Source organism: Neoarius graeffei, chromosome 27 (genome assembly GCF_027579695.1).
Source record: "Neoarius graeffei isolate fNeoGra1 chromosome 27, fNeoGra1.pri, whole genome shotgun sequence".
Lineage (NCBI taxonomy): Eukaryota > Metazoa > Chordata > Actinopteri > Siluriformes > Ariidae > Neoarius > Neoarius graeffei.
Window position 1 is genome coordinate 6,959,426 of NC_083595.1, and position 25,029 is coordinate 6,984,454.

Below are 25,029 nucleotides of genomic sequence, written 5' to 3' on the forward strand. Positions count from 1 at the left end.
CTACAGCCAATTTAGAGCCAACAGTTAACCTAACCTGCATGTCTTTGGACTGTGAAGGAAACTGGAGCACCCAGAGGAAACCCACACAGACACAGGGAGAACATGCAAACTCCACAAAGAAAGGCCCCCGTCAGCCACTGGGCTTGAACCCAGAACCTTCTTGCTGTGAGGTGACAGTGCTAACCACTACACCATTGTGCAGTCCCCAGGCAACTCAATTAAACTTTAAGTCACCCCTTTATCCTTGTCAGGTTCATCGTGGTTCCAGAAGCCTGTCCCAGGAACACTGGGTGTCAGGCAGGAATGCGTTCTGGCATGGCAACATGCACACACATTCACACACTCATTCACACTGAGGGGCAAATTGTCTTAGCAAATCCACCTACTGGCATGTGGGAGAAAACTGGAGAACCATGAGGAAACCCACATAGCTGCAGGCAGAACATGCAGAGATGCTCCCCACAGACAGTAATCCAAGCTAATGATCAAACTTGGAGCTGTGAGATGGCAATACTGCCTGTTGCACCATCATTCAATCCGAGTCACCTTTTCCCATCAACCTGTGATGGACACCATAGCAACTAAGTCTTTTGTGTGTGTGTTTTTTTTTCCTGGATAGTCTTTTTTTTCAGTTTTTGCTTTCTCTTTCAGCAGATGGTTTGTGTGAAGCATGGGGACTTTTGAGGAGGTTTTATGACTCCATTGCATATCTGGCATGAGCTTTGGCCTGTATGACTCATGAGTCAGCCTGATGTTGGCTTTGAATCGGTGTTTCCTCATTGGAACTTGCATGGGTGGTTCCCCATCTTCATCTCTTCCTGTCCCACGTGATGCCAAGTTACCGAGAAGCGTTCCCCCGCTTCTCCACCCTCCCAATCTGATTTCATCCAAATGTTTCACAACTTTTGCTGAAGTCAGCAAAAAAGAATACCGCGTGTTTCCATCTACCAACTAGCAAAATAAAGTCAATGGGGGCCAAGCAAAGGCCTCGACCCAACATGTATTTATTCCACGTAACCCCCAATTGTAAGAACTTTTTGTGATAGCTAAAACTTTTTCTCCCTGACGTTGTTTCTGTGACAGCTTTTAAATATGTTGATGATGTCTTCCTGTCTGCATGACTAGTGCTCAGTGGAACAGGGTGGCTACAGTATGTACGTTTCCATTTTTCCATCACCTTCTTTTTTCTCACTCTTTCTGCCCCAGCCTGTTCTCTTGCTCTTACTGAAACAAAAGACAAAAAAAGCTCAACAGCCAGCAAGATGGGAAATTAAAGCCATACCCCTTTCTCTCTTCATTCAATATGTGTGTGTGTGTAAAAGTAAGTGCGTGTGGGTGTGTCCGAGCATGTCTCCGTGTGTGTGCTGTGACATCATCATTCCCCTCCCTCCTCCGGGTCACTATAGATTACGACGGACATGCTCGGGGTCTATCAGTCTCTGATCTGAGCACCTCTTGAGTCTTACACTTCAAACAGTAGAAGAAGCGTTTGGGTTTGGTTTTTTTTTCAGTGAAGTGTGTTCTACCTGTGCTCAGAGCACCATGTCTGTGCCAGGGCTCCTCCGCTGCATCCTCCTGCTCTCCATCGCCGGGATTCTACTCCTCTCAGATTCTTCTGCGAGGAGAATCAGAGGCAAGTGCACTCGGGTCAATTTTCTAAACATTTTGTCTAATTTTCATTTTCAGCACAAATGCACTTGAGTAACTCTTAATGGGCATTGCAAATCGCATTCATGTGTGTGTAATTTTTTTTCCTGAAACCTTTCTGTGCATTAAAAGCGTGCATTAGAATAAGAAGCATCACAACACTGGCCTTGCAGGTGCACTCAAGAGTGTGTGAGAGCTTTTGCACAACTCCCTGCACCATGTTGCAGAGTGTGGAAGAAGCATGTGATTTGTCAGATGTGCGACGGCAGTAATGTGCAGGTTTTTTTTTTTTTTTTTTGCAATGGGATAGAAGTGTAAATAAAAGTGCGTTTTTGCAGAGCCAGCACGTCCAGTGTCCAGCTGTTTATGTGTTGGCTCAAGTGCAAGACAACAAAGTGCGGAAAAATGTCCTGAGGCTTTAAAACAGTGGTGAGCGTAAGAGCAGTGTTGTCTGTTTCTTTGACAAATGCAGTGATTCCAAGGTGATGTTTAGAATAATAAAGCAGAGAATTTACAGACTGAGCCAAGCCTGCTGCGTCTAATGCACATGAAAATGTGTGTGTGTGTGTGTGTGCGTGCAAGTTTTGCCAAGTGTTCACAAATCTGTTCCCTCACATGTGTGTGTGTGTATCCTTATTTCATGAGGTTGTTTAAAACCTGTGTGTGTGTGTGTGTGTGTGTGTGTGTGTGTGTGTGTGTGTGTGTGTGTGTGTGTGTGTGCATTTACGTGCATGTGTATATTCCTACTTACATAAGCATGTCCAAAAATGTGTGTGTGTATCCTTCATGAGGCTGTCTAAAAATACATTGTGTGTGTGTGTGTGTGTGTGTGCGTGTGTCCGTACTTCAAGAGCATGTCTAACAATGTGTGTGTTGTGTAAATGTGTGTACGTATACTGTATGTGTTTGATCTCTTCATTATCTCTGCCTACAGTCAGTGGTGCCCCTGTGCCTTGTCTGCTGATTGGGAGGTTGGAGTATGTCCCAGAAGCTGTCTTCGAATTGTGTGTGTGTGTGTGTGTCCTCAAATATTACAAAAACAGAAAGTCAGTGGAAACCTCTGAAGATTGTTCTTCATGGGTGTGTGAAAAGCAAAGCGTCAGTGCACGTAAAGTGAGAGTGTTTATAGCTGAGAGGAGACGAAAGAAGCGAAAAGCAACAGTACGTTTACGTGTGTCACACGGACGAGTGCTGTTCAAAAGAGAAGGAAAACACAGATTAGAGACCTAGAAAACTTGACAGCATTGGAGTGTGTGTGTGTGTGTGTGTGTGTGTGTGTGTGTGTGTGTGTGTGTGTGTGTGTGTGTGCTTGAGAAGTCAAAGTCCTCAGAATCCCTGTGTTTTTCATTCCATTGTATAAGGAATTAAAAGACAGATGAGAAATGAAGAAAAATATGCTTGTACTGCACACATGCTGTGCTGTGGCCAAATACAGTATGTTAGAAAGAGACCTCATAAAACACACACCTTTTCCTCATTAAACTGCACTGCCTTTTTTAAAACCATCACTCGCAATGCAGGTCATTACTGTGGACACCTGGTATATTCCTGGAATATTTATGGAATGTTTATGAAAATTTATCACCCAAAGCCAAACATGCATCGCCAAGTCTGGTTTTCTCTCAGGGACCTCGGATTTGTCGTGGTGTTCCTCTTAAATCTGGAACCGCATCTGGAGTCAAGACGTATATGCAGGGCTGAGGGTTTGAACAAGCATTTTCACTGCTGTAGGATGAAGCTACACTGAATGAGCGAATGAACTGAAAGCCAGCAGGGAAGATGGAGCGGCAGATTATTGTCCTGAAAAGCCCGTAAGCGGTCCATAAAAAATCAAATTTGTTAAGGGGTGTTGGAGAAAAATAACATGTAAACATGGTTCTTAAAAAAAAAAAAAAATTACATTGCTTGGGAGGAAAAAAAAGAAAAATGAGCATAGTTTTAAAAGAAAGAAAATGAAACAAACATTGTTCGAAAAAAAGTAATTTTTAAAATTAGCAGGATTTAAACGAAAAATGTTTCAGAAAAAAGAAAACAAAATGTTAAACACTAACATGTTTAGAACCAATAAATAAGTGGAAAGAAACACCACGGTTAAGAAAAAAGAAAACAAAAAGAATAGTATTGTAAGAAAAAAAGTAGACAAGAAGAATGAACATGGTTCAAAAAAAAACGAGGAAAGAAAGATTTCATTTGCTGAAATGTTCCAAAACCGTGTACAGTCCGTGTGAGTTATGCAAGCAGTCGTTAAACACAGCACAGGCCAGAATCAGTGTAATGACTGAATGTTTCTCTTGGCCTCCATTCTGAAGCCATTAATGGTGTTAATTGTTGGAAAGTGAACAAGTCTTCATCGGCACGTTTGCTTCTTTCCCCAAAAGGAGGCAGCCAGTTTCAGCTTGTATATTACACATGCACCGGCAAAATGTTCTCAATCTGCCAGTTTCATTTCATTTCCCGAGAGTGCTCAACGTTCATTTGTGCCCCTAACTATGTGCTAAGCAAGATGGAAGGAACAAATACTCAGTGTCTTTTTCTTCTTATACTACAGCAGTTTGCCAAATGATTGCAAAAGGTTTGTAGTTACATTTAAGTTGCATCCAAAAAGACATGTTCATTCCTGTTCTCACTTCTGTCATCACATCACATTATCTCTAGCCGCTTTATCCTTCTACAGGGTCGCAGGCAAGCTGGAGCCTATCCCAGCTGACTATGGGCGAAAGGCGGGGTACACCCTGGACAAGTCGCCAGGTCATCACAGGGCTGACACATAGACACAGACAAGCATTCACACTCACATTCACACCTACGGTCAATTTAGAGTCACCAGTTAACCTAACCTGCATGTCTTTGGACTGTGGGGGGAACCGGAGCACCCGGAGGAAACCCACGCGGACACGGGGAGAACATGCAAACTCCACACAGAAAGGCCCTCGCCGGCCACGGGGCTCGAACCCAGGACCTTCTTGCTGTGAGGCGACAGCGCTAACCACTACACCACCGTGCCACCCCACTTCTGTCATGCCCGCTATAAACAGTTGATCCCTCACCGGCTTGTCACATTAAAGAGAAACCACAAAGCGTAAACTCCTCTGTCTTGAAGATGTCAGAAAACATAGGTAAAGTCACAGCATTAATGGTAACAGCATTGACATTGGAGACTCCTTCCATAAAATGCTAAAAACAGAAAACGATTCATCAACAATCACATACGTTTATATGTTTATTTATTTAGTGGTGCAGCCACCATACAAGAACCGTATCAGAACGAATGCATTGATACCTGTGATGTGCAGCTGCACTACTGTCAGAGCTGCTGTAATAGAAAATGAATCAGCACCTTCCGGCCAATCAGAATTCAGAAGTGGTTATAGGAAGTGTAGAAACTCATAGGCACTCAATGAAATAGTAGTGATATAGTCAAGACCACCTAAACCAAGACCAAATCATGACCATGACCAAGGTGTATCAAGACCAAAACCAAGACTTTGAGGGGTTGAGATCAAGTCAAGACCAAGGCAGGGCGAGACCGAGTCAAGACTAGGACCAGACTAGTGCGTGTGAAGGGGGTGGGAGAGGGGTGACAACCATTAACAGGAGGAAAATTTTCAAATTAGCAATGAGTCACGTTATTGGTCGCATTTGAAGCAGGAAATTTTACATCCAATCACAGTAACAATGTTTACAAATAAATCAGACAATGCACAGGAAGTTTAGTGAAATCCCCACAGTTGTGGCCTTGACCAGTCTTGAAATAAAATCCCGAGTCTTCTATGGCTGAAACCGAGACAAGACCGAGTAATGCAGTCGATTCCGAGACCTTCAAAAAGTGGTCTTGAGACCGGTCTTGAGTACATCACGATGAAATAGTCTCAATAAAAGTCTAGATAGTCTAATTTAACAGATGTTTAATAGATGTAAGTTATTAAGGAAACATGATATTTACTTGATCTGATGGATATTCTTTGAAGAAATTCAAAATTCCATCCAATTCCACAAAGTATTTTTTATTTTGGAATGTAACTACAGAAGCCAATACAAATCAGATACCACATGATACCATGTGGCGTACATTACAGAGCTAAAATTCTTACAATACAAGTAACCTGGTTGAGCATCTTTATGGTGTGTAAACAGTGATCATGTACACCTGAGCACGTACAGCTGTATCAGCGAACGTGGTCATTAAAACATGAGCAAGGTGCCATTAATTGTGCACACACAAAGGTATGCACAAGCGTGGAGAAATTATATTGGTGCGACCAACATAACTAAAAACCAGGCAAACTAAATTGTTCCATGTCACCCCTGATTACGTAATACTAAGTCGGTTACTTATATCAGTATTAGAATTGACAAGTACCAAAAACAAATCCTCAGACTCAGTGCTGATGCATCCCTGAACAAAACCATAGTTATAATTGCATCTGAAGAAGCTTTTTTAAATGAATTTCCTCAAATCTCCTCTCATTATTGGTCCAGTGTGAGAATCTGATCTTGATTAACACTAACAAACACAAAGTGTATGATTGATGGGAACGATGATCCAGAGTTCCCAAGCTTGTAATGATCTACTCTGTAACACTTTCTGAAAATCCGCGACTGGGCCACTCCCACATCAGCTTAAGGAAGATATTTTTGGGCCCATTTATCCCAGTGTAATCAGTCAGGCTTCTGATTGATGGGGGAAAGTGGTGGAAAAGGAAAATCTCCATTCAACCACCATGGATTATTGGATTTAAAACGGGGAAGTGAGAGCGAGTCCAAGCATTCACCTTGCTGAAAAATTATCCTTAGAGACGCTAAGCTTGTAGCTGTCAAAGGACTCAGAGGAACTTGTGAATCAGTAAAAGGATCAGCTTCTTCCAGTGTTTTATTTGTAGCTGTGTCAGATTTGGGTGGCTCATAATTCCAATGTAAGATTTATCAGGAAAGTTGTTAGAACCCTCAAAGATTCCTTGGATTGTTCTTGTGGAGGAACCTGTGGAAGAACCTATGTAGAACAGACAGGGTTTCAGAAAGAGGGTCCAGATATAACTTCTTTAGAAACCACTGAACTCTTACTTGTCCAATATGCTGAGTAGAATGCTGTGTAAACACTTGATTCATGATGAGACATCAAAAAAAGTTCCTTTCGACATATTTCCTAATCTAATAAATCAAGAAAATGCAACAAATCGACAGTCCTGTGGGAAGGGAATCCATATTTGCTTAAATTTTTCTTTGATAATTAATAATTTCTTTAATTTCCACTGTGATGTATTAACACAACCCATAAATCTCGGTTTTTATGACAAGTATTAGACATTTCTTTTCAAATCCATGTGCATGAGTCTAAACTGTTCACTGATAGCATTGTATGAATGTGTTCTTTTTCTACCACAGTCCGAAGACAGAATATGAAGGTTCGGATTAACGCCACTGGTGACACGATTGTCCTGAAGTTCCTCCGACCCAACCCTGATATCAAGCTTGAGGGCTATATTCTGGGCTATGGCTCTAGCATGTTCTCCAAGCAGTTCATCCAGCTTCCACAGAATGGACAACCCTATGAGACGGAGATTGGTATGTCTTAGATCTAACGATGACATCCATCAAAATAACCAAGTCACGAATTGGTGTTCAAGTGTTTATTCTTCACAAGATGAGGGTCAAAAAATACCACAAACCACAGAATGGGGACAGTGAGTTTTTTGTTTTTTTGTTTTTTTAATATCATGCGGCATAAACACAAAACCACAACACATTAGTCTAGCAGGACTTTAAAACAACTGCCTTCTGGACTCCCAAAGTTGGAAAATGCTCTGATCAAAACCACAAACCTTTACTTTAGGAATGGACATAGTTATTCTTGGAAAACAGTAAGATAAATGAGGCTGCAGTAGTTCAAGGCAACCCACATTTGTTTTGTAGCTGCTCTTTGGGAAGGTCAGGTGGCTGAATGGTATGCTAAATATTGGTTACCATTTCCCTCTGGGTGTTTTCTGTAGCTCAATAGATATTCCATGACTGAAGTTGTTCATGACATTTGTTCATTTTGTTTAATTATCTGCAGCTCCTCAATGTAAGGTTAGATATGGGTCAAAGGATCTGTCCCATGAGTTCACTCTTGGCCAGGGATGTGTGATTAACGATTTGTGGTGATTTTCTTTACAGAAAGCAGACCAAAAATTAGGAAACATGTTCTTAGTAGTTCTGAGGAGAAATAATTTTGCAAATTTTAAAGGCCTTTCCAAGGGGTTGACATGTTAAATCACTCCTTGTGCAGTTCCACAAATCTCTTTAGGACCCTTTTATCAACAGCATACTTAGCTTTTTTCATTGCTTATTTGGTTCTATGTTCGATGTTTCCTCAGCAACGTCCATTCTGCCCAGGTTCCATCATTTGACAAATCCCAAACGTTAATACATACCGAGCTTACAAGACTTTACTGCTTCTGATATACGAGTGTGGACAAGCACAAGGACCTGCAGGCAGTTCAGGCTACCAGGCGCTTTTCCAGAGCATTACCTCAGCTTGGTTATCTTTCATTGTTGTTTGGTCACTGCCTTGCCATTTTTTCCCCCCACTCAATCAGCAGACACTCGGTTCAGCAAGGGCGTGACAGAACTTGTGGTGGACAAAGGCCTTTTAAAAGAGATTTTAAAGTTCCCAAGCAGAAAAGACCATGGGTAACTGAGAAGGAATGGCAAATCACCTGGAAGAGTTCCTTAAGAATTCTTTGGATGTTTAAAGGTTTTAATTTTCTAAAGGGGTTCTCTAGAAAAGCTTCTAAGTAAAGAGGTTCCACATTGAACTTTCAAGGAGGGGGCTCATGGGTACTTGAAAGGAACTGGCTAAAAAAACTGTTTGCATGGTTAATAGTTTTAGGTTTCTAAAGGGGTTTTACTTGGAATCTTTTCTAAAAGGAAAAACCCATGGCTGTAGGGTTCCAAACTGAAATTTCAAAGACTGAAATGCTCATAGGCACTTAAGCGGGACTGGCTAAACCATGGGATAGAACTCTTTTCTTTTCAGGAAAAGAGTTCCTCTAGAATCCTTTGGATGGTTAATGGTTTTAGGTTTCTAATGGGGGTTCTACTTGGAAACATTTTCAAAAGGAAAACCCTCTTTTCCTTCTAACACTCTAAAGAATTATATTTACCTCCGCCAAGGAGGTTATGTTTTCGGTAGCGTTGACTTGTTTGTTTGTTGGTTTGTCTGTTAGCAACATTACGGAAAAAGTTATGAACAGATTGCTCTGAAATTTTTTCCAGAGGTGTGACTGGGCACAAGTAACAATCCATTAAATTTTGGCGGTGATCCGGATCACCTTCTGGATCCCGGATTTTTTTAAAGGATTCTTGGCGGAGGTCTGCGCTCTTTGAGTGCTTTTCTAGTTTTTATGTAATATTATAATATTTGATATATTTATGTTAGGCTTCTAAAGGGGTTCCACTTGAAATAGTTTCCAAAAGAAACACCTACTGTTCATTTAACCTTCCAGGACTGAACAAAACAAAGATGTTGGATAGAAGCTTGTGCAGAATGGTCAGTACCCTGTAAGCTTTTGACCCTCACACTGTGCTCAATTACTGATCTAAAAACACACAGTGGGATAGTTATCTAATACAAACAGCAGAACAAAATGCCTAAATAGAGCCATAAGGCTGAAGTCAGGATCAGATACATGTGCAGCACAGATGACTGAAAGAGCTTTGGCTTTGACGTAGAATTTTCTATTGAACACAACTGCAAAGTGGTACACTTTTAAATCATGCAAACTGGTATTACAGTCAGAACGTAATGTAGTTTTGATCCAAAAACTACTGCGTTGGGAATTGTTCTGAATTTTGAGCTTTCACGGGGATTGGCCATTTTGCTAGACTTAGAGGTATTTAAACTTAACTGACGACCAGTATAAGCCAGAAATGTAACAGCTTCCCTCACTTTGCAGTTTCTTGGCCATAAATCAACCTGAGACATAAATCACCCTGGTTCTTGCCAAACAGCAGCTCTTGTACGTGAGCTGCCAAAAATTCTGTTGTTCCACAGTTTAATGTATATCTGTAGTCCCTGAACACACTTTACCACAGGCGAGGTTTCTTTCCCCGAGAGCCACACTTATGGAAATGCATGGAAACACTTAGCAGCTCGAATGACTTGAGGAGCTATTTCACTTCAAGTACATATCAAATGTCAAATCTCTTAAGCCTTCCAACCAAATTAAAGCAGCACAGTTCCTGAAGAGATAAGCCACTTACTCATGTGGAGAGGCTCTCTGGTGAATGAACGCTTTGTTGTTCCTGAGGGATAAGACATTGTTGCTGCATGCACTGGTGACATTTCCGTTTTAAGAGTTTACAATAATAATTTCAGTTGGTGTACACCAAATGAAACTTTATAAAGAAGGACATAATGCATACAGGCAGTTAACACAGGCTGGACAAATTAACAATACCATCACACCAAACTGGGGGGGAAGGAGGCATCGTGCTCACCACTCATGCTAACCATTCCATTCTTCAACAACCAATACAGACATCATTTAGGCTACATCTAGACGACAACGGCAACGAGATTTTATTTAAAAAAATATCGCGTCCACATGGGCAACGGATCAGTAAAATATCAGGTACATATGGCAACGCAACACTTGCTGAAAACGATGCAATACACATGCCACACCTCTATGTGCGCTGTAAGACGGTCCCATCAGAGACACCAGAACAATAGAAGAAGCAGGACGCATGCACATAAACCCCTTCTTCTACCCGGCGTGAAGTACTCACAGGAACAAACACACAGCAACAAGAAGATGGCTGCCACTACGCGAGGAAATCGTGCCTTCTGTGTGTACAAATTAGTTTTATTAGTGTGCATAGTTTTATTTTAGATTTTTCCACTCTGGAACCCGTTCTCAAAAAATATCGTTTTGGGGCACCCAAAATGCCGGTGCCGTGTGGACGCCAGGCCAAAATGATAAACAATTTTATCAGATTCACCTGAATCTGTTGCCGTGTGGACAGGGCCTTAGATCTCCAAGGTAACAATGGATAGCTTGGCAAAATGGATGTTACACGATTACCTAAATTGTTGATATTCCATGTCTCTCACTCTTAGATGCTGAACCAAAGTACCTAGTGGCTGTCCAGCCAATCAAACCCAATGATGTGAAGAAACAATGCACAGGTAAAGTACCACAGTAGTGACCTGGATGTCCATATTCAGAGTGACGAAAATCTAAATGTTGAATTTTGATCTTTACCTATAGGTAAAGTCAACCTGGACAAGCCTCTTAACCTGGTGATTGGGACTGTCTCCCCAACCTCAGTGCTGCTTTCCTGGGGGCCATATACAAAGGCAACTTATGAGGGCAACATCATGAAGGGCTGCCTGGAAGATGGGTGTGTTACATGTGCATATGATCCTACACATACACTGCTAATATGGGCTCACGATTGCAAATTTGGAGGAATTTGCATAAGCAGAAGTTGTCATCAGTTAAGGGCAGAGTTGTCAGTCACTGAACTGCCCTCAAGTGTCCCACCTAGTTAACTTCCTGGGAATGAGAATGTGGTGTATCTTTAAAACTCATTTAAATAAAACTGTCCCTTAATATGGTTTTAAACATGCACCATAATGACATTCTCAGGTGAAAGTTACATAATCAAGACATAAGCCTTTAGGGTACAGACCTGGTGGCAAGCAAAGGTGTCGTCTAGTAACTGCACACATTCTCAAAGTGGTTGTCCTTTCGGAGGAACCCTTAAAGTTTCTATGTCAATACCTAAAGGCTACGTTTACATTACGTCGAATCAGCGGATCATCAGATTAATGTTCTTAAAACGATTCGCGTTTACACTAAAACCGTTAGCCGTGCACATAGCAACGCCAATACGCGGATACGCTCGGCTCCGCAGGCATCCTGCGCTCCAAATCACTTCGCCCTGAACAGCGAGTGCCCTCTGGAGGGTGCGCACTCCGGCCCTGCGCAGCTCACACAGCGTGCGAGTGAAGTGCACAAGCCACGATTCGGGACTGAGCCGCTGTGTGTGTGATCCCAGCGCATATCACTTACTACTTGCAAGTGGAAGGATGGCAAGCCTAAAGACAATCATAACTACACAATGGGCAGTATTTGCATCAGTATTTGCAGTATTTTCATACTTTTATACTCTTTAATGAAAGGTGATACAAGGCGGAAGTCCGCGCCGTTTTTCAGCAGTCGTGTCACATGACCAACGCCAGCGAATCAGGAAGGTGGATGTCACAGTGACGTTGTCCAATGAGACGCCAGCTAGAGCTCAGCACAGCGTATCCGCATATTTTGAATGTTTACACAGCACCGGATCAGACACGATCTGGATTGAATACGTGGACCCTGGCGGATTCCCGTTTCCAGGCATTTCCAGGCGGTTTAATGTAAACGGACAGTGCATCCGCGAAGAAAACGAGACAGATATGGTCTAGTGTAAACGTAGCCACAGAGTGTTTCCTTATCAAAATGATGCCAATTATCCAATTAATTAACTGAATTAATTTCAATTTACATAAAAAAAAAATCCATTAACAACATTGTGTTTTCCTGCCTGACAGGTTCTATGTATTAAGAAGAAAATAATGGCCAATAATAATGACCAATAAGTTAGAAAAAAGTGTTCCTCAATGGTTCATTTGATAATGAAGGTTTCTTAATGAAGGATTCTACTTGGAATCCTTTCAGATGGGAAAACACGTTGTTGAAGGGTTTCTACATGGAATCCGTCAGGGATCCACCAAATGGACAACTGACAAAGCCTTGATTCAATTAAATGTGCTCTTGCTTGTTCAAAGTCCTACACATTGCGTGTTTTTGTGACCACAACTAGCGATAATAGTGATAGTGTTGAAATGCTTTATTCTTCCCACCGCCAGTACTGAAGCGTTTGAATAATTTTCAGCATTGAAAATGCAAAGGAGACCCAATCGGGGCAATTTGCTGAGAAAGAAAAGGCATATAAATTCGTTATACATGCTTTGTGCATGACAGAACTTTGTGATTTATGATGCATGACTTCTCAATTGAGAGGAGCTCGATTTAGTGGAAAATGATCATACGGCATATGGATTCCTGCCACTGCAGGTGTGTCTTCAGCACATCTCGTCTTCTCTGTTTCTCACATACACTGCTATAGTATTTTTCTTTGGCACAATGGAAAGGGAGAACTGTTGGAACCTAATATCGGAAAACATGATCTGCACCGATGTGGCAAAGGAATGAATTTTTTTGCACGAGCCCTGCTCTTATTAAAACCTAATGTCATGCATGTCCCGGCTGCCATTTTATGTATTACCAAACACGGGCATGGCGAAAATAGTGCCCCGGGAAGCAGAGGAAACCCAATCTGTCAGACTCAGCACTTCTACCCAGGCTATAACTGCACCCAAGTAAAAAGGTTAGCTAGACCTGAATTTAAATATGAATGAAAAACAATCAGATGTAGTGTTATTTTATACCTTTTCATGTCTTTATTCCTGTGACCATCTATGCTTGCATTACACATCCTGGAGAATACAGAATGGAGATCTTATCCTAATCCAGTACTTGATAAATTTAGCTCCTCCAGTTTATGTAACTGGTGTATAATCCCAGTAGCGAGACATAGACATAGCCTCAAATACGATGAAGCTGTGACCCTGTCTGTCCTGTCTGTTCCTCCTGTGTAAAAATGCATTGTAGGTACTACACAATCCGCTACAGAGAAAGGAACAGGAAGTGGATCTATCAGACGTGCCCCACCAGCGACACAGTCATAGACAACCTGAAACCCAACACTCAGTACGAATTTGGCGTCCGACCCAACAAAGATGACCGCAGCGGCATGTGGAGCAAACCAGTCATCCACAGCACCAACATGGCGGGTATGCATGCTAACTAATCTATCCTGCAACAAGCTGTCCACAAGCTTATCCCAATCCTGACCACAAATGTTATCTTAGCTAACCACAACTGTCGAAATGCCTTGTAATTTACATCCAGCCTTCAGTATGTCTGATTTATATTGAGTTTAAGGAAAAAGGGTTTTTTTTGTTACAGAGTGACATAATCCCATCTAAGCAACCCACAAGAACTGTTTTGACTCCACAAACCACAGGCAATCCTTTAAATGTCGGAAGAAAACCCGCAAAGAATACTGAATGACCTCGTGGCACGTGCTGCAAATCTGAACCTTCCGAGGCACTAATCTCCTTTTGCTTTTGTCTTCTAGATAAAATCATGCACAATCCCTACAAGCCGAGTCAGACCAAGCCTGAGGTAGGTTCTCATTCACCTTGAGAGAGAGGGTTGTATCTGTTCAAACAGAGCAAGAGATTGGGCCAAATACAGGAACATGCAAAGAGAACCTTAGGGCAAGGCTTGGCAAGATGATGAAAATATTATAGACGTGTCAGAAAACTTTGTTTCCTAGAGCTTTACCTTTTTACCTCTAAACTCCACCTCAAAGCACTGACATGAGAGACTCCTTACAGAAATCTTCACCTTGTCAGCAGTTACATAGGTTGTTTTTTAATGCAATGCATTAATATGAACATGTCAGAGATGCTGTTATAGAAAATAAATCAACAGCTTCTGACCAATCAGAATCCAGAATTCAACAGCTCTGTGGTCTATTAATACATTAAGACACTATTTTAAAGCGCAAAAGAATGCACATAAACCACAATTGGGTTTTCTTTTATTTTTATAGAAACCAATGATGCCGGGACCACGCACAGTGTTTCCACCACGGCCGAGTAAGTCCCTCGACTTTTATTCTCTTAAACATAGAAGAATGAATGTTTATCTGTCCATCATTTTAGGGTGAAAAGCATTAATATTTTTATTAATTTTTACATTAATTTTAAAATTAATTACATTAATTAAAATTAATACATTCATTTTAAAATCTATCTATCTATCTATCTATCTATCTATCTATCTATCTATCTATCTATCTATGCACCCATCCATCTGACTGTTTCTATCTATCTATCTATCTATCTATCTATCTATCTATGCATCCATCCATCCATCTGACTGTTTCTATCTATCTATCTATCTATCTATCTATCTATCTATCTATCTATCTATCTATCTATGCATCCATCCATCCATCCATCCATCTGACTGTTTCTTTCTATCTATCTATCTATCTATCTATCTATCTATCTATCTATCTATCTATCTATCCATCCATCCATCCATCCATCCATCCATCTGACTGTTTCTATCTATCTATCTATCTATCTATCTATCTATCTATCTATGCATCCATCCATCCATCCATCTGACTGTTTCTATCTATCTATCTATCTATCTATCTATCTATCTATCTATCTATCTATCTATCTATCTATCTATCTATGCACCTATCTATCTATGCACCCATCCATCTGACTGTTTCTATCTATCTATCTATCTATCTATCTATGCATCCATCCATCCATCCATCCATCTGACTGTTTCTATCTATCTATCTATCTATCTATCTATCTATCTATCTATCTATCTATCTATCTATCTATCTGACTCTATCTATCTATCTATCTATCTATCTATCTATCTATCTATCTATGCACCCATCCATCCGACTCTATCTCCCATCCATCCAACTCTATCTATCTATCTATCTATCTATCTATCTATCTATCTATCTATCTATCTATCTATCTATCTATGCACTCATCCATCCATCCATCCATCCATCCATCTGACTGTTTCTATCCATCCATCCATCCATCCATCCATCCATCCATCCATCTGACTCTATCTATCTATCTATCTATCTATCTATCTATCTATCTATCTATCTATCTATCTATCTATCTATCTATCTATCTATCTATCTATCTATCTCTAATTAATTCTGCTCTATTAGCTCTGCACAACAGGACCCAGCCAAGACTCCAACCTCTTCACACAAATCCTGCTTTTCCTGGAGCTCCAAAGACATCTTTTGGTAATTTTCCTTTCTTTTTTTTACTGTTTACTCTTCTTTCTTCTTTCACTCACTTCTCAGTCTTCTGAGTTTTGTTGCAATTATGCATTACCAAATTTGACACTACTCCTTTGACACCACACACATACACACATTTTTATTTTTTAACTCAAGCACTTTCATTTGTGATTCTAATCTCCCAGTTATGAAACACTGTATTATTTCCCACAGTGCCTCCTCTGGTTGAGCAGGAAACTGCACTTGCCCTTGGGTACAATGAGCCCAAACAGTCTCAGCTAACACTGGGTAAAATAGCGAACCTTTTACTTATGCAGTCACTCAGCTTTGTGCTCGCTCTTGCTGCTGGGATAAGGGAGGGGACGCAAGTGTGGGGTGGGCGGAGACTGAAATTGCCTCCCCGATTGGCTGCATGTTGGCATGATATGTACAAATGAAGAGCTAGAAAGTCCTGATTCCATGGAGAGGAGGATTCCTGTTTGGCGTAAGTTTTTTTTCCAGATTGCCATGCAGAGGAAAGCGTACTGGTTTTGCATGATGTCCGCTCTTGAATGTAAAGTGGTTTGAGCACTTTTTCACCCTGTGATCATCATCATCATTCAGCCAGAATATTCTGTCAAAATGCATCCATCCATCCATCCATCCATCCATCCATCCATCCATCCATCCATCCATCCAACTGTAAAGTATTCACAAAATACTATTGAATTTTTATGGAGGTTCAGAGAAATTCATACTGCATCCTAATTCTTCATTGATTCATCTTCCACATTCCACAGAAACCTAATTCATTATGCTGCATTTCAGCTGATGGCCATAGTTCAGTCTGCATGAGACCCATGCATGCCAAAATAACCCCAGAGATTTCTTCCAGTCTCAGCAGGGAAAGGCAGTGATTTGGAGTCCTGCCATGTCTCCCTCTATCTCCAAGACTCAGGACAAAACAACAGACTTTCTTTCTTTCTTTCTTTCTTTCTTTCTTTCTCAGACCAGCTAGCTGATGAGACCACGAGCTTATAAAATAACTTGACTAATACAGGGTAGGGTGCAAATGCTCCAGTATGAAAGAAAGTGGTGATATACAGTGGTGCTTAAAAGTTTGTGAACCCTTTAGAATTTTCTATATTTCTGCAAAAATATGACCCAAAACATCATCAGATTTTCACACAAGTCCTAAAAGTAGATAAACAGAACCCAGTTAAACAAATGAGACAAAAATATTATACTTGGTCATTTATTTATTGAGGAAAATGATCCAATATTACATATCTGTGAGGGGCAAAAGTATGTGAACCTTTGCTTTCAGTATCTGATGTGACCCCCTTGTGCAGCAATAACTGCAAGTAAATGTTTCCGGTATCTGTTGATCAGTCCTGCACACCAGCTTGGAGGAATTTTAGCCCGTTCCTCCATACAGAACAGCTTCAACTCTGGGATGTTGGTGGGTTTCCTCACATGAACTGCTCGCTTCAGGTCCTTCCACAACATTTTGATTGAATTAAGGTCAGGACTTTGACTTGGCCATTCCAAAACATGAACTTTATTCTTCTTTAACCATTCTTTGGTAGAACGACTTGTGTGCTTAGGGTCTTTGTCTTGCTGCATGACCCACCTTCTCTTGAGATTCAGTTCGTGGACAGATGTTCTGACATTTTCCTTTAGAATTCCCTGGTATAATTCAGAATTCATTGCTCCATCAATGATGGCAAGCCGTCCTGGCCCAGATGCAGCAAAACAGGCCCAAAACACGATACTACCACCACCATGTTTCACAGATGGGATAAGGTTGTTATGCTGGAATGCAGTGTTTTCCTTTCTCCAAACTTAACGCTTCTCATTTAAACCAAATTGTTCTATTTTGGCCTCAGCCATCCACAAAACATTTTTCCAATAGCCTTCTGGCTTGTCCATGTGATCTTTAGCAAACTGCAGACAAGTAGCAAGTTTTTTGGAGAGCAGTGGCTTTCTCCTTGCAACCCTGTCATGCACACCATTGTTGTTCAGTGTTCTCCTGATGGTGGACTCATGAACATTAACATTAGCCAATGTGAGAGAGGCCTTCAGTTGCTTAGAAGTTACCCTGGGGTCCTTTGTGACCTCGCCAACTATTACACGCCTTGCTCTTGGAGTGACCTTTGTTGATTGACCACTCCTGGGGAGGGTAACAATGGTCTTGAATTTCCTCCATTTGTACACAATCTGTCTGACTGTGGATTGGTGGAGTCCAAACTCTTTAGAGATGGTTTTGTAACCTTTTCCAGCCTGATGAGCATCAACAACACTTTTTCTGAGGTCCTCAGAAATCTCCTTTGTTCATGCCATGATACACTTGCACAAACATGTGTTGTGAAGATCAGACTTTGATAGATCCCTGTTCTTTAAATAAAACAGGGTGCCCACTCACACCTGATTTGTCATCCAATTGATTGAAAACACCAGACTCTAATTTCACCTTCAAATTAACTGCTAATCCTAGAGGTTCACATACTTTTGCCACTCACAGATATGTAATATTGGATCATTTTCCTCAATAAATAAATGACCAAGTATCATATTTTTGTCTAATTTGTTGAACTGGGTTCTCTTTATCTACTTTTAGGACTTGTGTGAAAATCTGATGATGTTTTGGGTCATATTTATGCAGAAATATAGAAAATTCTAAAGGGTTCACAAACTTTCAAGCACCACTGTAGTTTGTCTCTTGACAGACATTTGAACACCAGTGGAATTGATGGCATTAATTTGAATGCTGGCCACTCAAATGTAAACTACAGTGACAGGGTGGGATTGCAAAAAAAAAAAAAGAATCCATAAGGACGGCTCAAGGTCGTGGTCTCAATAGTCAAAGCTGCTTTGCTCCTTTTCTCTCAAAACAGACTCAGGCAGCCTTGCTAGAAATGCCTCTTCGCAAGCTGGAGGGATTTCTCTCGGCTTGCCACCTCTCCTGTCCACTCGAGCCCCTCACCAGACAACCACTGTCACCCCTCAGACCCCCCGTGAAGGCAGCGGGCGACTTGGCCTCTCCCAGACCAAGGCACCAAGTGCCACTCGCAAGACTTATAGTTCATCTGGTAATTCTGGTAATTAACCTTTAAGTTGGTTTGTTTCTAATGCTAATGGTTTATTTGCAGGAGTTATGTCTCATTTACTATACAAGGGCTACAGTCTTTTTGTGAGGTGGCTTTTGTTTTGTTTTGTTTTTCTGAACTGGACCAAACTATGTAGTTGGAGGCAACTTCTCAGTACCTAGATTTCCAATTTAAAAAATTGCTCAAGGCTTTACAGAATGCCCCATTGGTGTCCATTGATATATCGTTACTTTGGATAAAAATAAAATCTACATCCTGTAATCCCTTTAATTCATCCTCCAAAAACAGATAAAACCATCCGAGAGACAGCCAGTAACAATAACGGGTACGGGGCTGACCTCACTGTGGTAATCTTCTTGCTGATTTCTCTTTTTGTCAGATAAATGGCTGCCACCCAAGTGACTGTCTGAGAGGTCCACAGTAGTTCGTGCCAGGACTAATATGTGACCTCACAGCTGTACTAATCTATTCTCAAGAAGTCTCACTTCACTTCACTTCACTTCACTTCACTTCGTCTTACTTCCACAGGAACAGCACCAAATGCACCTTACTGTGGCCACATCTACACCACAAAATATGCACTGAAGCATTAATCACATCCATGTACCAATGTTTTAGCCTTTACCAAAAGCAAAAAAAAAAGCAAAAACATTTTCTGAGCTAGAAAGCTGTATCTTATACTCTATCATCAGGTTACTAGGTACAGTAGTGCTTGAAAGTTTGTGAACCCTTTAGAATTTTCTATATTTCTGCATAAATATTACCTAAAACATCATCAGATTTTCACACGAGTCCTAAATGTAGATAAAGAGAACCCGGTTAAACAAATGAGACAAACATATTATACTTGGTCATTTATTTATTGAGGAAAATGATCCAATATTACATATCTGTGAGTGGCAAAAGTATGTGAACCTCTAGGATTAGCAGTTAATTTGAAGGTGAAATTAGAGTCAGGTGTTTTCAATCAATGGGATGACAATCAGGTGTGAGTGGGCACCCTGTTTTATTTAAAGAACAGCGATCTATCAAAGTCTGGTCTTCATAACACATGTTTGTGGAAGTGTATCATGGCATGAACAAAGGAGATTTCTGAGGATCTCAGAAAAAGCGTTGTTGATGCTCATCAGGCTGGAAAAAGGTTACAAAACCATCTCTAAAGAGTTTGGACTCCACCAATCCACAGTCAGACAGATTGTGTACAAATGGAGGAGATTCAAGACCATTGTTACCCTCCCCAGGAGTGGTTGACCAACAAAGATCACTCCAAGAGCAAGGCGTTTAATAGTCAGCGAGGTCACAAAGGACCCCAGGGTAACTTCTAAGCAACTGAAGGCCTCTCTCACATTGGCTAATGTTAATGTTCATGAGTCCACCATCAGGAGAACACTGAACAACAATGGTGTGCATGGCAGGGTTGCAAGGAGAAAGCCACTGCTCTCCAAAAAGAACATTGCTGCTTGTCTGCAGTTTGCCAAAGATCACATGGACAAGCCAGAAGGCTATTGGAAAATGTTTTGTGGATGGATGAGACCAAAATAGAACTTTTTGGTTTAAATGAGAAGCATTATGTTTGGAGAAAGGAAAACACTGCATTCCAGTATAATAACCTTATCCCATCTGTGAAACATGGTGGTGGTAGTAGTATCATGGTTTGGGCCTGTTTTGCTGCATCTGGGCCAGGATGGCTGGCCATCATTGATGGAACAATGAATTCTGAATTATACCAGCGAATTCTAAAGGAAAATGTCAGGACATCTGTCCATGAACTGAATCTCAAGAGAAGGTGGGTTATGCAACAAGACAGTGACCCTAAGCACACAAGTCGTTCTACCAAAGAATGGTTAAAGAAGAATACAGTTCATATTTTGGAATGGCCAAGTCAAAGTCCTGACCTTAATCCAGTTGAAATGTTGTGGAAGGACCTGAAGCGAGCAGTTCATGTGAGGAAACCCACCAACATCCCAGAGTTGAAGCTGTTCTGTATAGAGGAATGGGCTAAAATTCCTCCAAGCTGGTGTGCAGGACTGATCAACAGATACCGGAAACGTTTAGTTGCAGTTATTGCTACACAAGGGGTCACACCAGATACTGAAAGCAAAGGTTCACATACTTTTGCCACTCACAGATATGTAATATTGGATCATTTTCCTTAATAAATAAATGACCAAGTATAATATGTTTGTCTCATTTGTTTAACTGGGTTCTCTTTATCTACTTTTAGGACTTGTGTGAAAATCTGATGATGTTTTAGGTCATATTTATGCAGAAATATAGAAAATTCTAAAGGGTTCACAAACTTTCAAGCACCACTGTATGCTGTTGAGTTCTTCATTAATGTTCTGTAGTGCAACTGCAAATCACAGGTTTATATGAAAGCACTTGTTTCATTAAGAGTTATTATGTCACTATTTCTGTAATGATGTAGTGAAGTTTTCTGTAAGGTGTTTATTTAACATTTCTCTAAAGAGTCTCCACTGTCAGTGCTTTGTAACTACACTTTTTGGGCATCTTCAGGACATTCAGGAGTTTATGCTTCATAATTTCCTGGTAACTTGACACACAACCAAACATCAGTTTCCGATGGTTCGGTTTGTAATTGTAGCTTTTCTTACAATGTAATTCATATAAAACGGGGGGAAGCCATGGCCTAAAGGTAAGACAAGCAGGTTTGGGACCAAAAGGTCACCAGTTTGATTCCCTGGACCAGCAGGAATGGCTGAAGTGCCCTTGAGCAAGGCACCTAACCCCCAACTGCTTGTTGTATGTCGCTCTGGATAAGATCGCCTGCTAAACACCTGTAATGTAATGTAAAAAATCCAAATCCAAGTGAGGTTCAGTTAGTCTTATACTATAATCATGAATAACACAGATATACAGTACATCTCTCAAAAAGATTGATGTTATGACTAGAATCTGTTAGCCATTGACATTTAGTCTAGCTACTCTGTCCAAAGGACAAGACAAATACAATTAATCATTTATTCATTTTAGGAAGCAAAATTTGGCTTGGTTGAAGTCTTGATTTTGTTGCATGATCTCATCTCATATTGACACTCTTCATTTGTTACCCTTAAAGAACCCTACAACAGAGCATTTCCTTTTAGGTCAAGAACTCTTAATCATCCAATGAACCTTTTGAGGTCCATCATGTTCACCATCTATCCATTATCTGTAACCACTTATCCTGTGCAGGGTCATGGGCAAACTGGAGCCTATCCCAGCTGACTATGGGTGAGAGGCGGGGTACACCCTGGACAAGTCACCAGATCATTGCAGGGCTGACACATAGAGACAAACAACCATTCACACTCACATTCACACCTACGGTCAATTTAGAGTCACCAGTTATCCTAACCTGCATGTCTTTGGACTGTGGGGGAAACCGGAGCACCCGGAGGAAACCCAGGCAGACATGGGGAGAAAATGCAAACTCCACACAGAAAGGCCCCCGTCAGCCACTGGGCTCGAATCCAGAACCTTCTTGCTGTGAGGCGACAGCACTAACCACTACACCACTGTGCCACCCATCATGTTCACCAGTTTAGTGAAATAGCCTGACAGGTTCTCAAGAAGGGTTTTTGGCTTCCCAGGTTCTACCTGGAACTCTTTCTTATAAGAAAGCCCTTTGTTGCAGGGTTCTACTTAGAAGCTTGAATGGTTTTCCTAGAGGGACAAGCTTGTTGACTTGGAATTTTGTTCATAGTTCTTTGCCTTTCATACTGTCTACACACACAGTAACCAGAGATGCTGTTGTCTTTCTTTATCCAGGTAAAGGCTTTCCAAGAGACCAAAGCTTGTCTGTTCCACCCAAACCCTTCGATTCAGTCATAGTAGTGAGCAGCAGGAACCGGACGGCTGTGGGCAGATCTCCTTTCTATCCCTTCTATAATGGCATGCGGCCTCCTTCTTTCCCCAGGGCCAACGATTCATCCAGAAGATACGGGGGTAAAGGAACCTCTCTAACCCCCTTTGCACCATATTAATGCCTCACTTCTTTCCTTTTAGCTTTTCTCTCTCTCTTTCTGGCTTTAGCATTGTTTGGGACTAGAGCTGTTCTGTCTCATTGAGTCGAGCTGCTGGTTGATCTCCGAAAGCAGCAAGCCCTGCATACCTGTGCACATTTGGCAATGCATTGCCCCCAGGCCCCTATTACAGCAATGATATCCAATCCTGGATGCATGACTTTGGCCTTTGAAAAGGAATAAAACTGCTGTATATCACTGAATATCAGTGCTGTATCTTGTGCTATAAGACCAGAATCCCATTTTGATCAACTAATATCAGCTAAGGAAGTATCGATACCATTTGTTTCAAACACAATAAGAGTATGAGTGTTTGGGTTTTTTTGGTACTCCTTGATATTGATACTGGTACCAAACTGAGTAATCTACTTAGGATTAATCAATCAATCAGGCACATCATAGAACATCTGATTTAGCTCTGTGTATGTTTTGCTGGTTTATATAGTGACCGTGAAACATGCACAAATCTGTAATCTTACACTTGGGTTACACTTTAGAACATTAGCTAGACGTGTATTAGCTAAGTACGTTATTTAGCATGGCTCGAGTAAGGGTAAAGTTTCTATAAAATAAAATAGCTGCAAGTGAAGTATTTTTGTGTGTGTTTATTGCATCAGAATCCCTCGGCATTCACTCCAAGGTGTTATTTTCACTCGCCTAGTATCGTCTGCGGATAATTTTTTTCTCGCCTAGCCAGAGTTTGCTGTTAGCAATGAACTCTTTGTGCTGGATTTTATGTTTAAGATGTGTTCTAATTAAGTAACATGTACTGGAGGAAGATCCTGCAGTTCCTCCGTTCCCTATTTTCACAGAGCCCAGTTTGCAGTCTGCTTCGCTTTCGTCACATCCAGATCGCTGTCATTTCATGTCATGTCATCTGTTCATTCAGGTAGCATCATATACTAGGCTTACAAGAGATTTTCATCAGAGCATTTACATGTAAATCAGCACCAGTATTGATATCAATACATTCCTACTAACTACCGTACTGAAGCTGTTATGAGTTGAACAAAGTGAAAGAGGGGGAAACACTAAACCAGTGCAGTAATGTCTCTTAAAGTCTGGAAGTGATGAATGCTGCCTCCAAGCCATTTTTTTTTCCACTCTGCAACATGTGCTGTGTCTGTGTGTGTGTAGACCAGCCGTAATGCTTGCCTATTCCCTGACAGTTTTACACAGAGTGCAAGTGTGTGTGATTTACAGTGACGGGCACAGACCGACTGCTTGCCCGCCATCTGTATGGATTCCTTTTCTCCCCAGGCAGCTCACCAACCACCTTTGTTTCTTACTTAAGCCCATATGTCCCCAGCTCAAACCTCAGTCCCATTAGGCTGCTCATGCTAACAAGAGTTCTGCCACAAGAACCAGTGTGTTTGTGCTGTTTCTGCATAACATCCCTTCTTTTCCCTTCAACAGTGAACGGACAACATCATAAAGGAATGTCTTTCCCCAAACAAGTCACGTGGTCCAGAGCCAGAATGGGTAAAATGAGCCGACCCCGTGTCCCTGTGTTTTGTCAGCCAACATTAACCCGCATTTCTTTAAGCTGGTGTCTTTACCCATCGTTTCATTATCACTGTCCATTCAAGTGTTTGAAGCCCATTTGCTCGCCAGCCTGTCATGTTTCTCATACATCCTTGACTCAATGTTGGTGTTTTTGTTTTTGTTTTGTTTTGTTTTTTCTCTCTCTTGCAAGCTTCAGCAGATGCAAATGCTTCATGGTGTGGCTGTTGTTGTGGTCATTGTTGTGATGTTGACATGTAATGCTTTGTCCCATAATGCTAATCCTATCAGGAATTGGCGATAATGGCCACTGGATTTATAACTTCCTCAACCTGTTTGTTTGTGGTTACCAAATATTTTTGGGCATAGGCGCCAGCTCTGTAGATGCTCCACGATATTTCAGGTTGAAAAAATATATTTCTAGACCCATTTAAACACTAATATTACATGTTGTAGTTACCTAAGATTGAAAGATTTAAAGCCTGCGTCCCAAACCAAATACTAGTATACGATGCTAAAATACAGTTGTACTCTTTTTATGGTAACCTATGGCAGTGTTGTTGTCATAATTTAATGCACTATGCTGTGCGTACTGTCGGTAGCTGGATACATCGTTTACGAAACTGTACTGCGTCACACATTTGTCACCACTATTGATCATCCTAAATGAAGTTCAGGAGTTGGCGCCTATGTATGGGTTTGTTTTAGGAACTACTCTGGGAATTCTGTCCTCTGTAAATTTGTAAGGTTCTTCATGCTATTGTTTCGAATATATTGTATGCATGTGGAGCTGCATGCCTACTGTGTAG

At 41.1% G+C, this 25,029-nt stretch overlaps 1 protein-coding gene across 11 annotated transcripts in view; it reads left to right on the plus strand.

The window, feature by feature from the left end:
* Nucleotides 1–1,391: 1,391 nt before the first annotated feature.
* abi3bpb (ABI family, member 3 (NESH) binding protein b) overlaps nt 1,392–25,029 on the plus strand; it is a 49,449-nt gene continuing 25,811 nt past the window's right edge. The window contains exons 1-12 of one of the 11 annotated variants that reach the window (XM_060911847.1): nt 1,392–1,633; nt 7,030–7,209; nt 10,748–10,816; nt 10,899–11,031; nt 13,347–13,528; nt 13,876–13,922; nt 14,356–14,401; nt 15,526–15,606; nt 15,817–15,891; nt 18,480–18,683; nt 22,464–22,640; nt 24,134–24,199. In XM_060911847.1, the coding sequence (XP_060767830.1) occupies nt 1,543–1,633; nt 7,030–7,209; nt 10,748–10,816; nt 10,899–11,031; nt 13,347–13,528; nt 13,876–13,922; nt 14,356–14,401; nt 15,526–15,606; nt 15,817–15,891; nt 18,480–18,683; nt 22,464–22,640; nt 24,134–24,199 (1,351 nt within the window). In that variant the 5' untranslated portion in view covers nt 1,392–1,542. The remainder of the gene's footprint in view (nt 1,634–7,029; nt 7,210–10,747; nt 10,817–10,898; nt 11,032–13,346; nt 13,529–13,875; nt 13,923–14,355; nt 14,402–15,525; nt 15,607–15,816; nt 15,892–18,479; nt 18,684–22,463; nt 22,641–24,133; nt 24,200–25,029) is intronic. The other 10 variants (XM_060911848.1, XM_060911852.1, XM_060911853.1 and 7 more) reach the window with 10 other exon arrangements.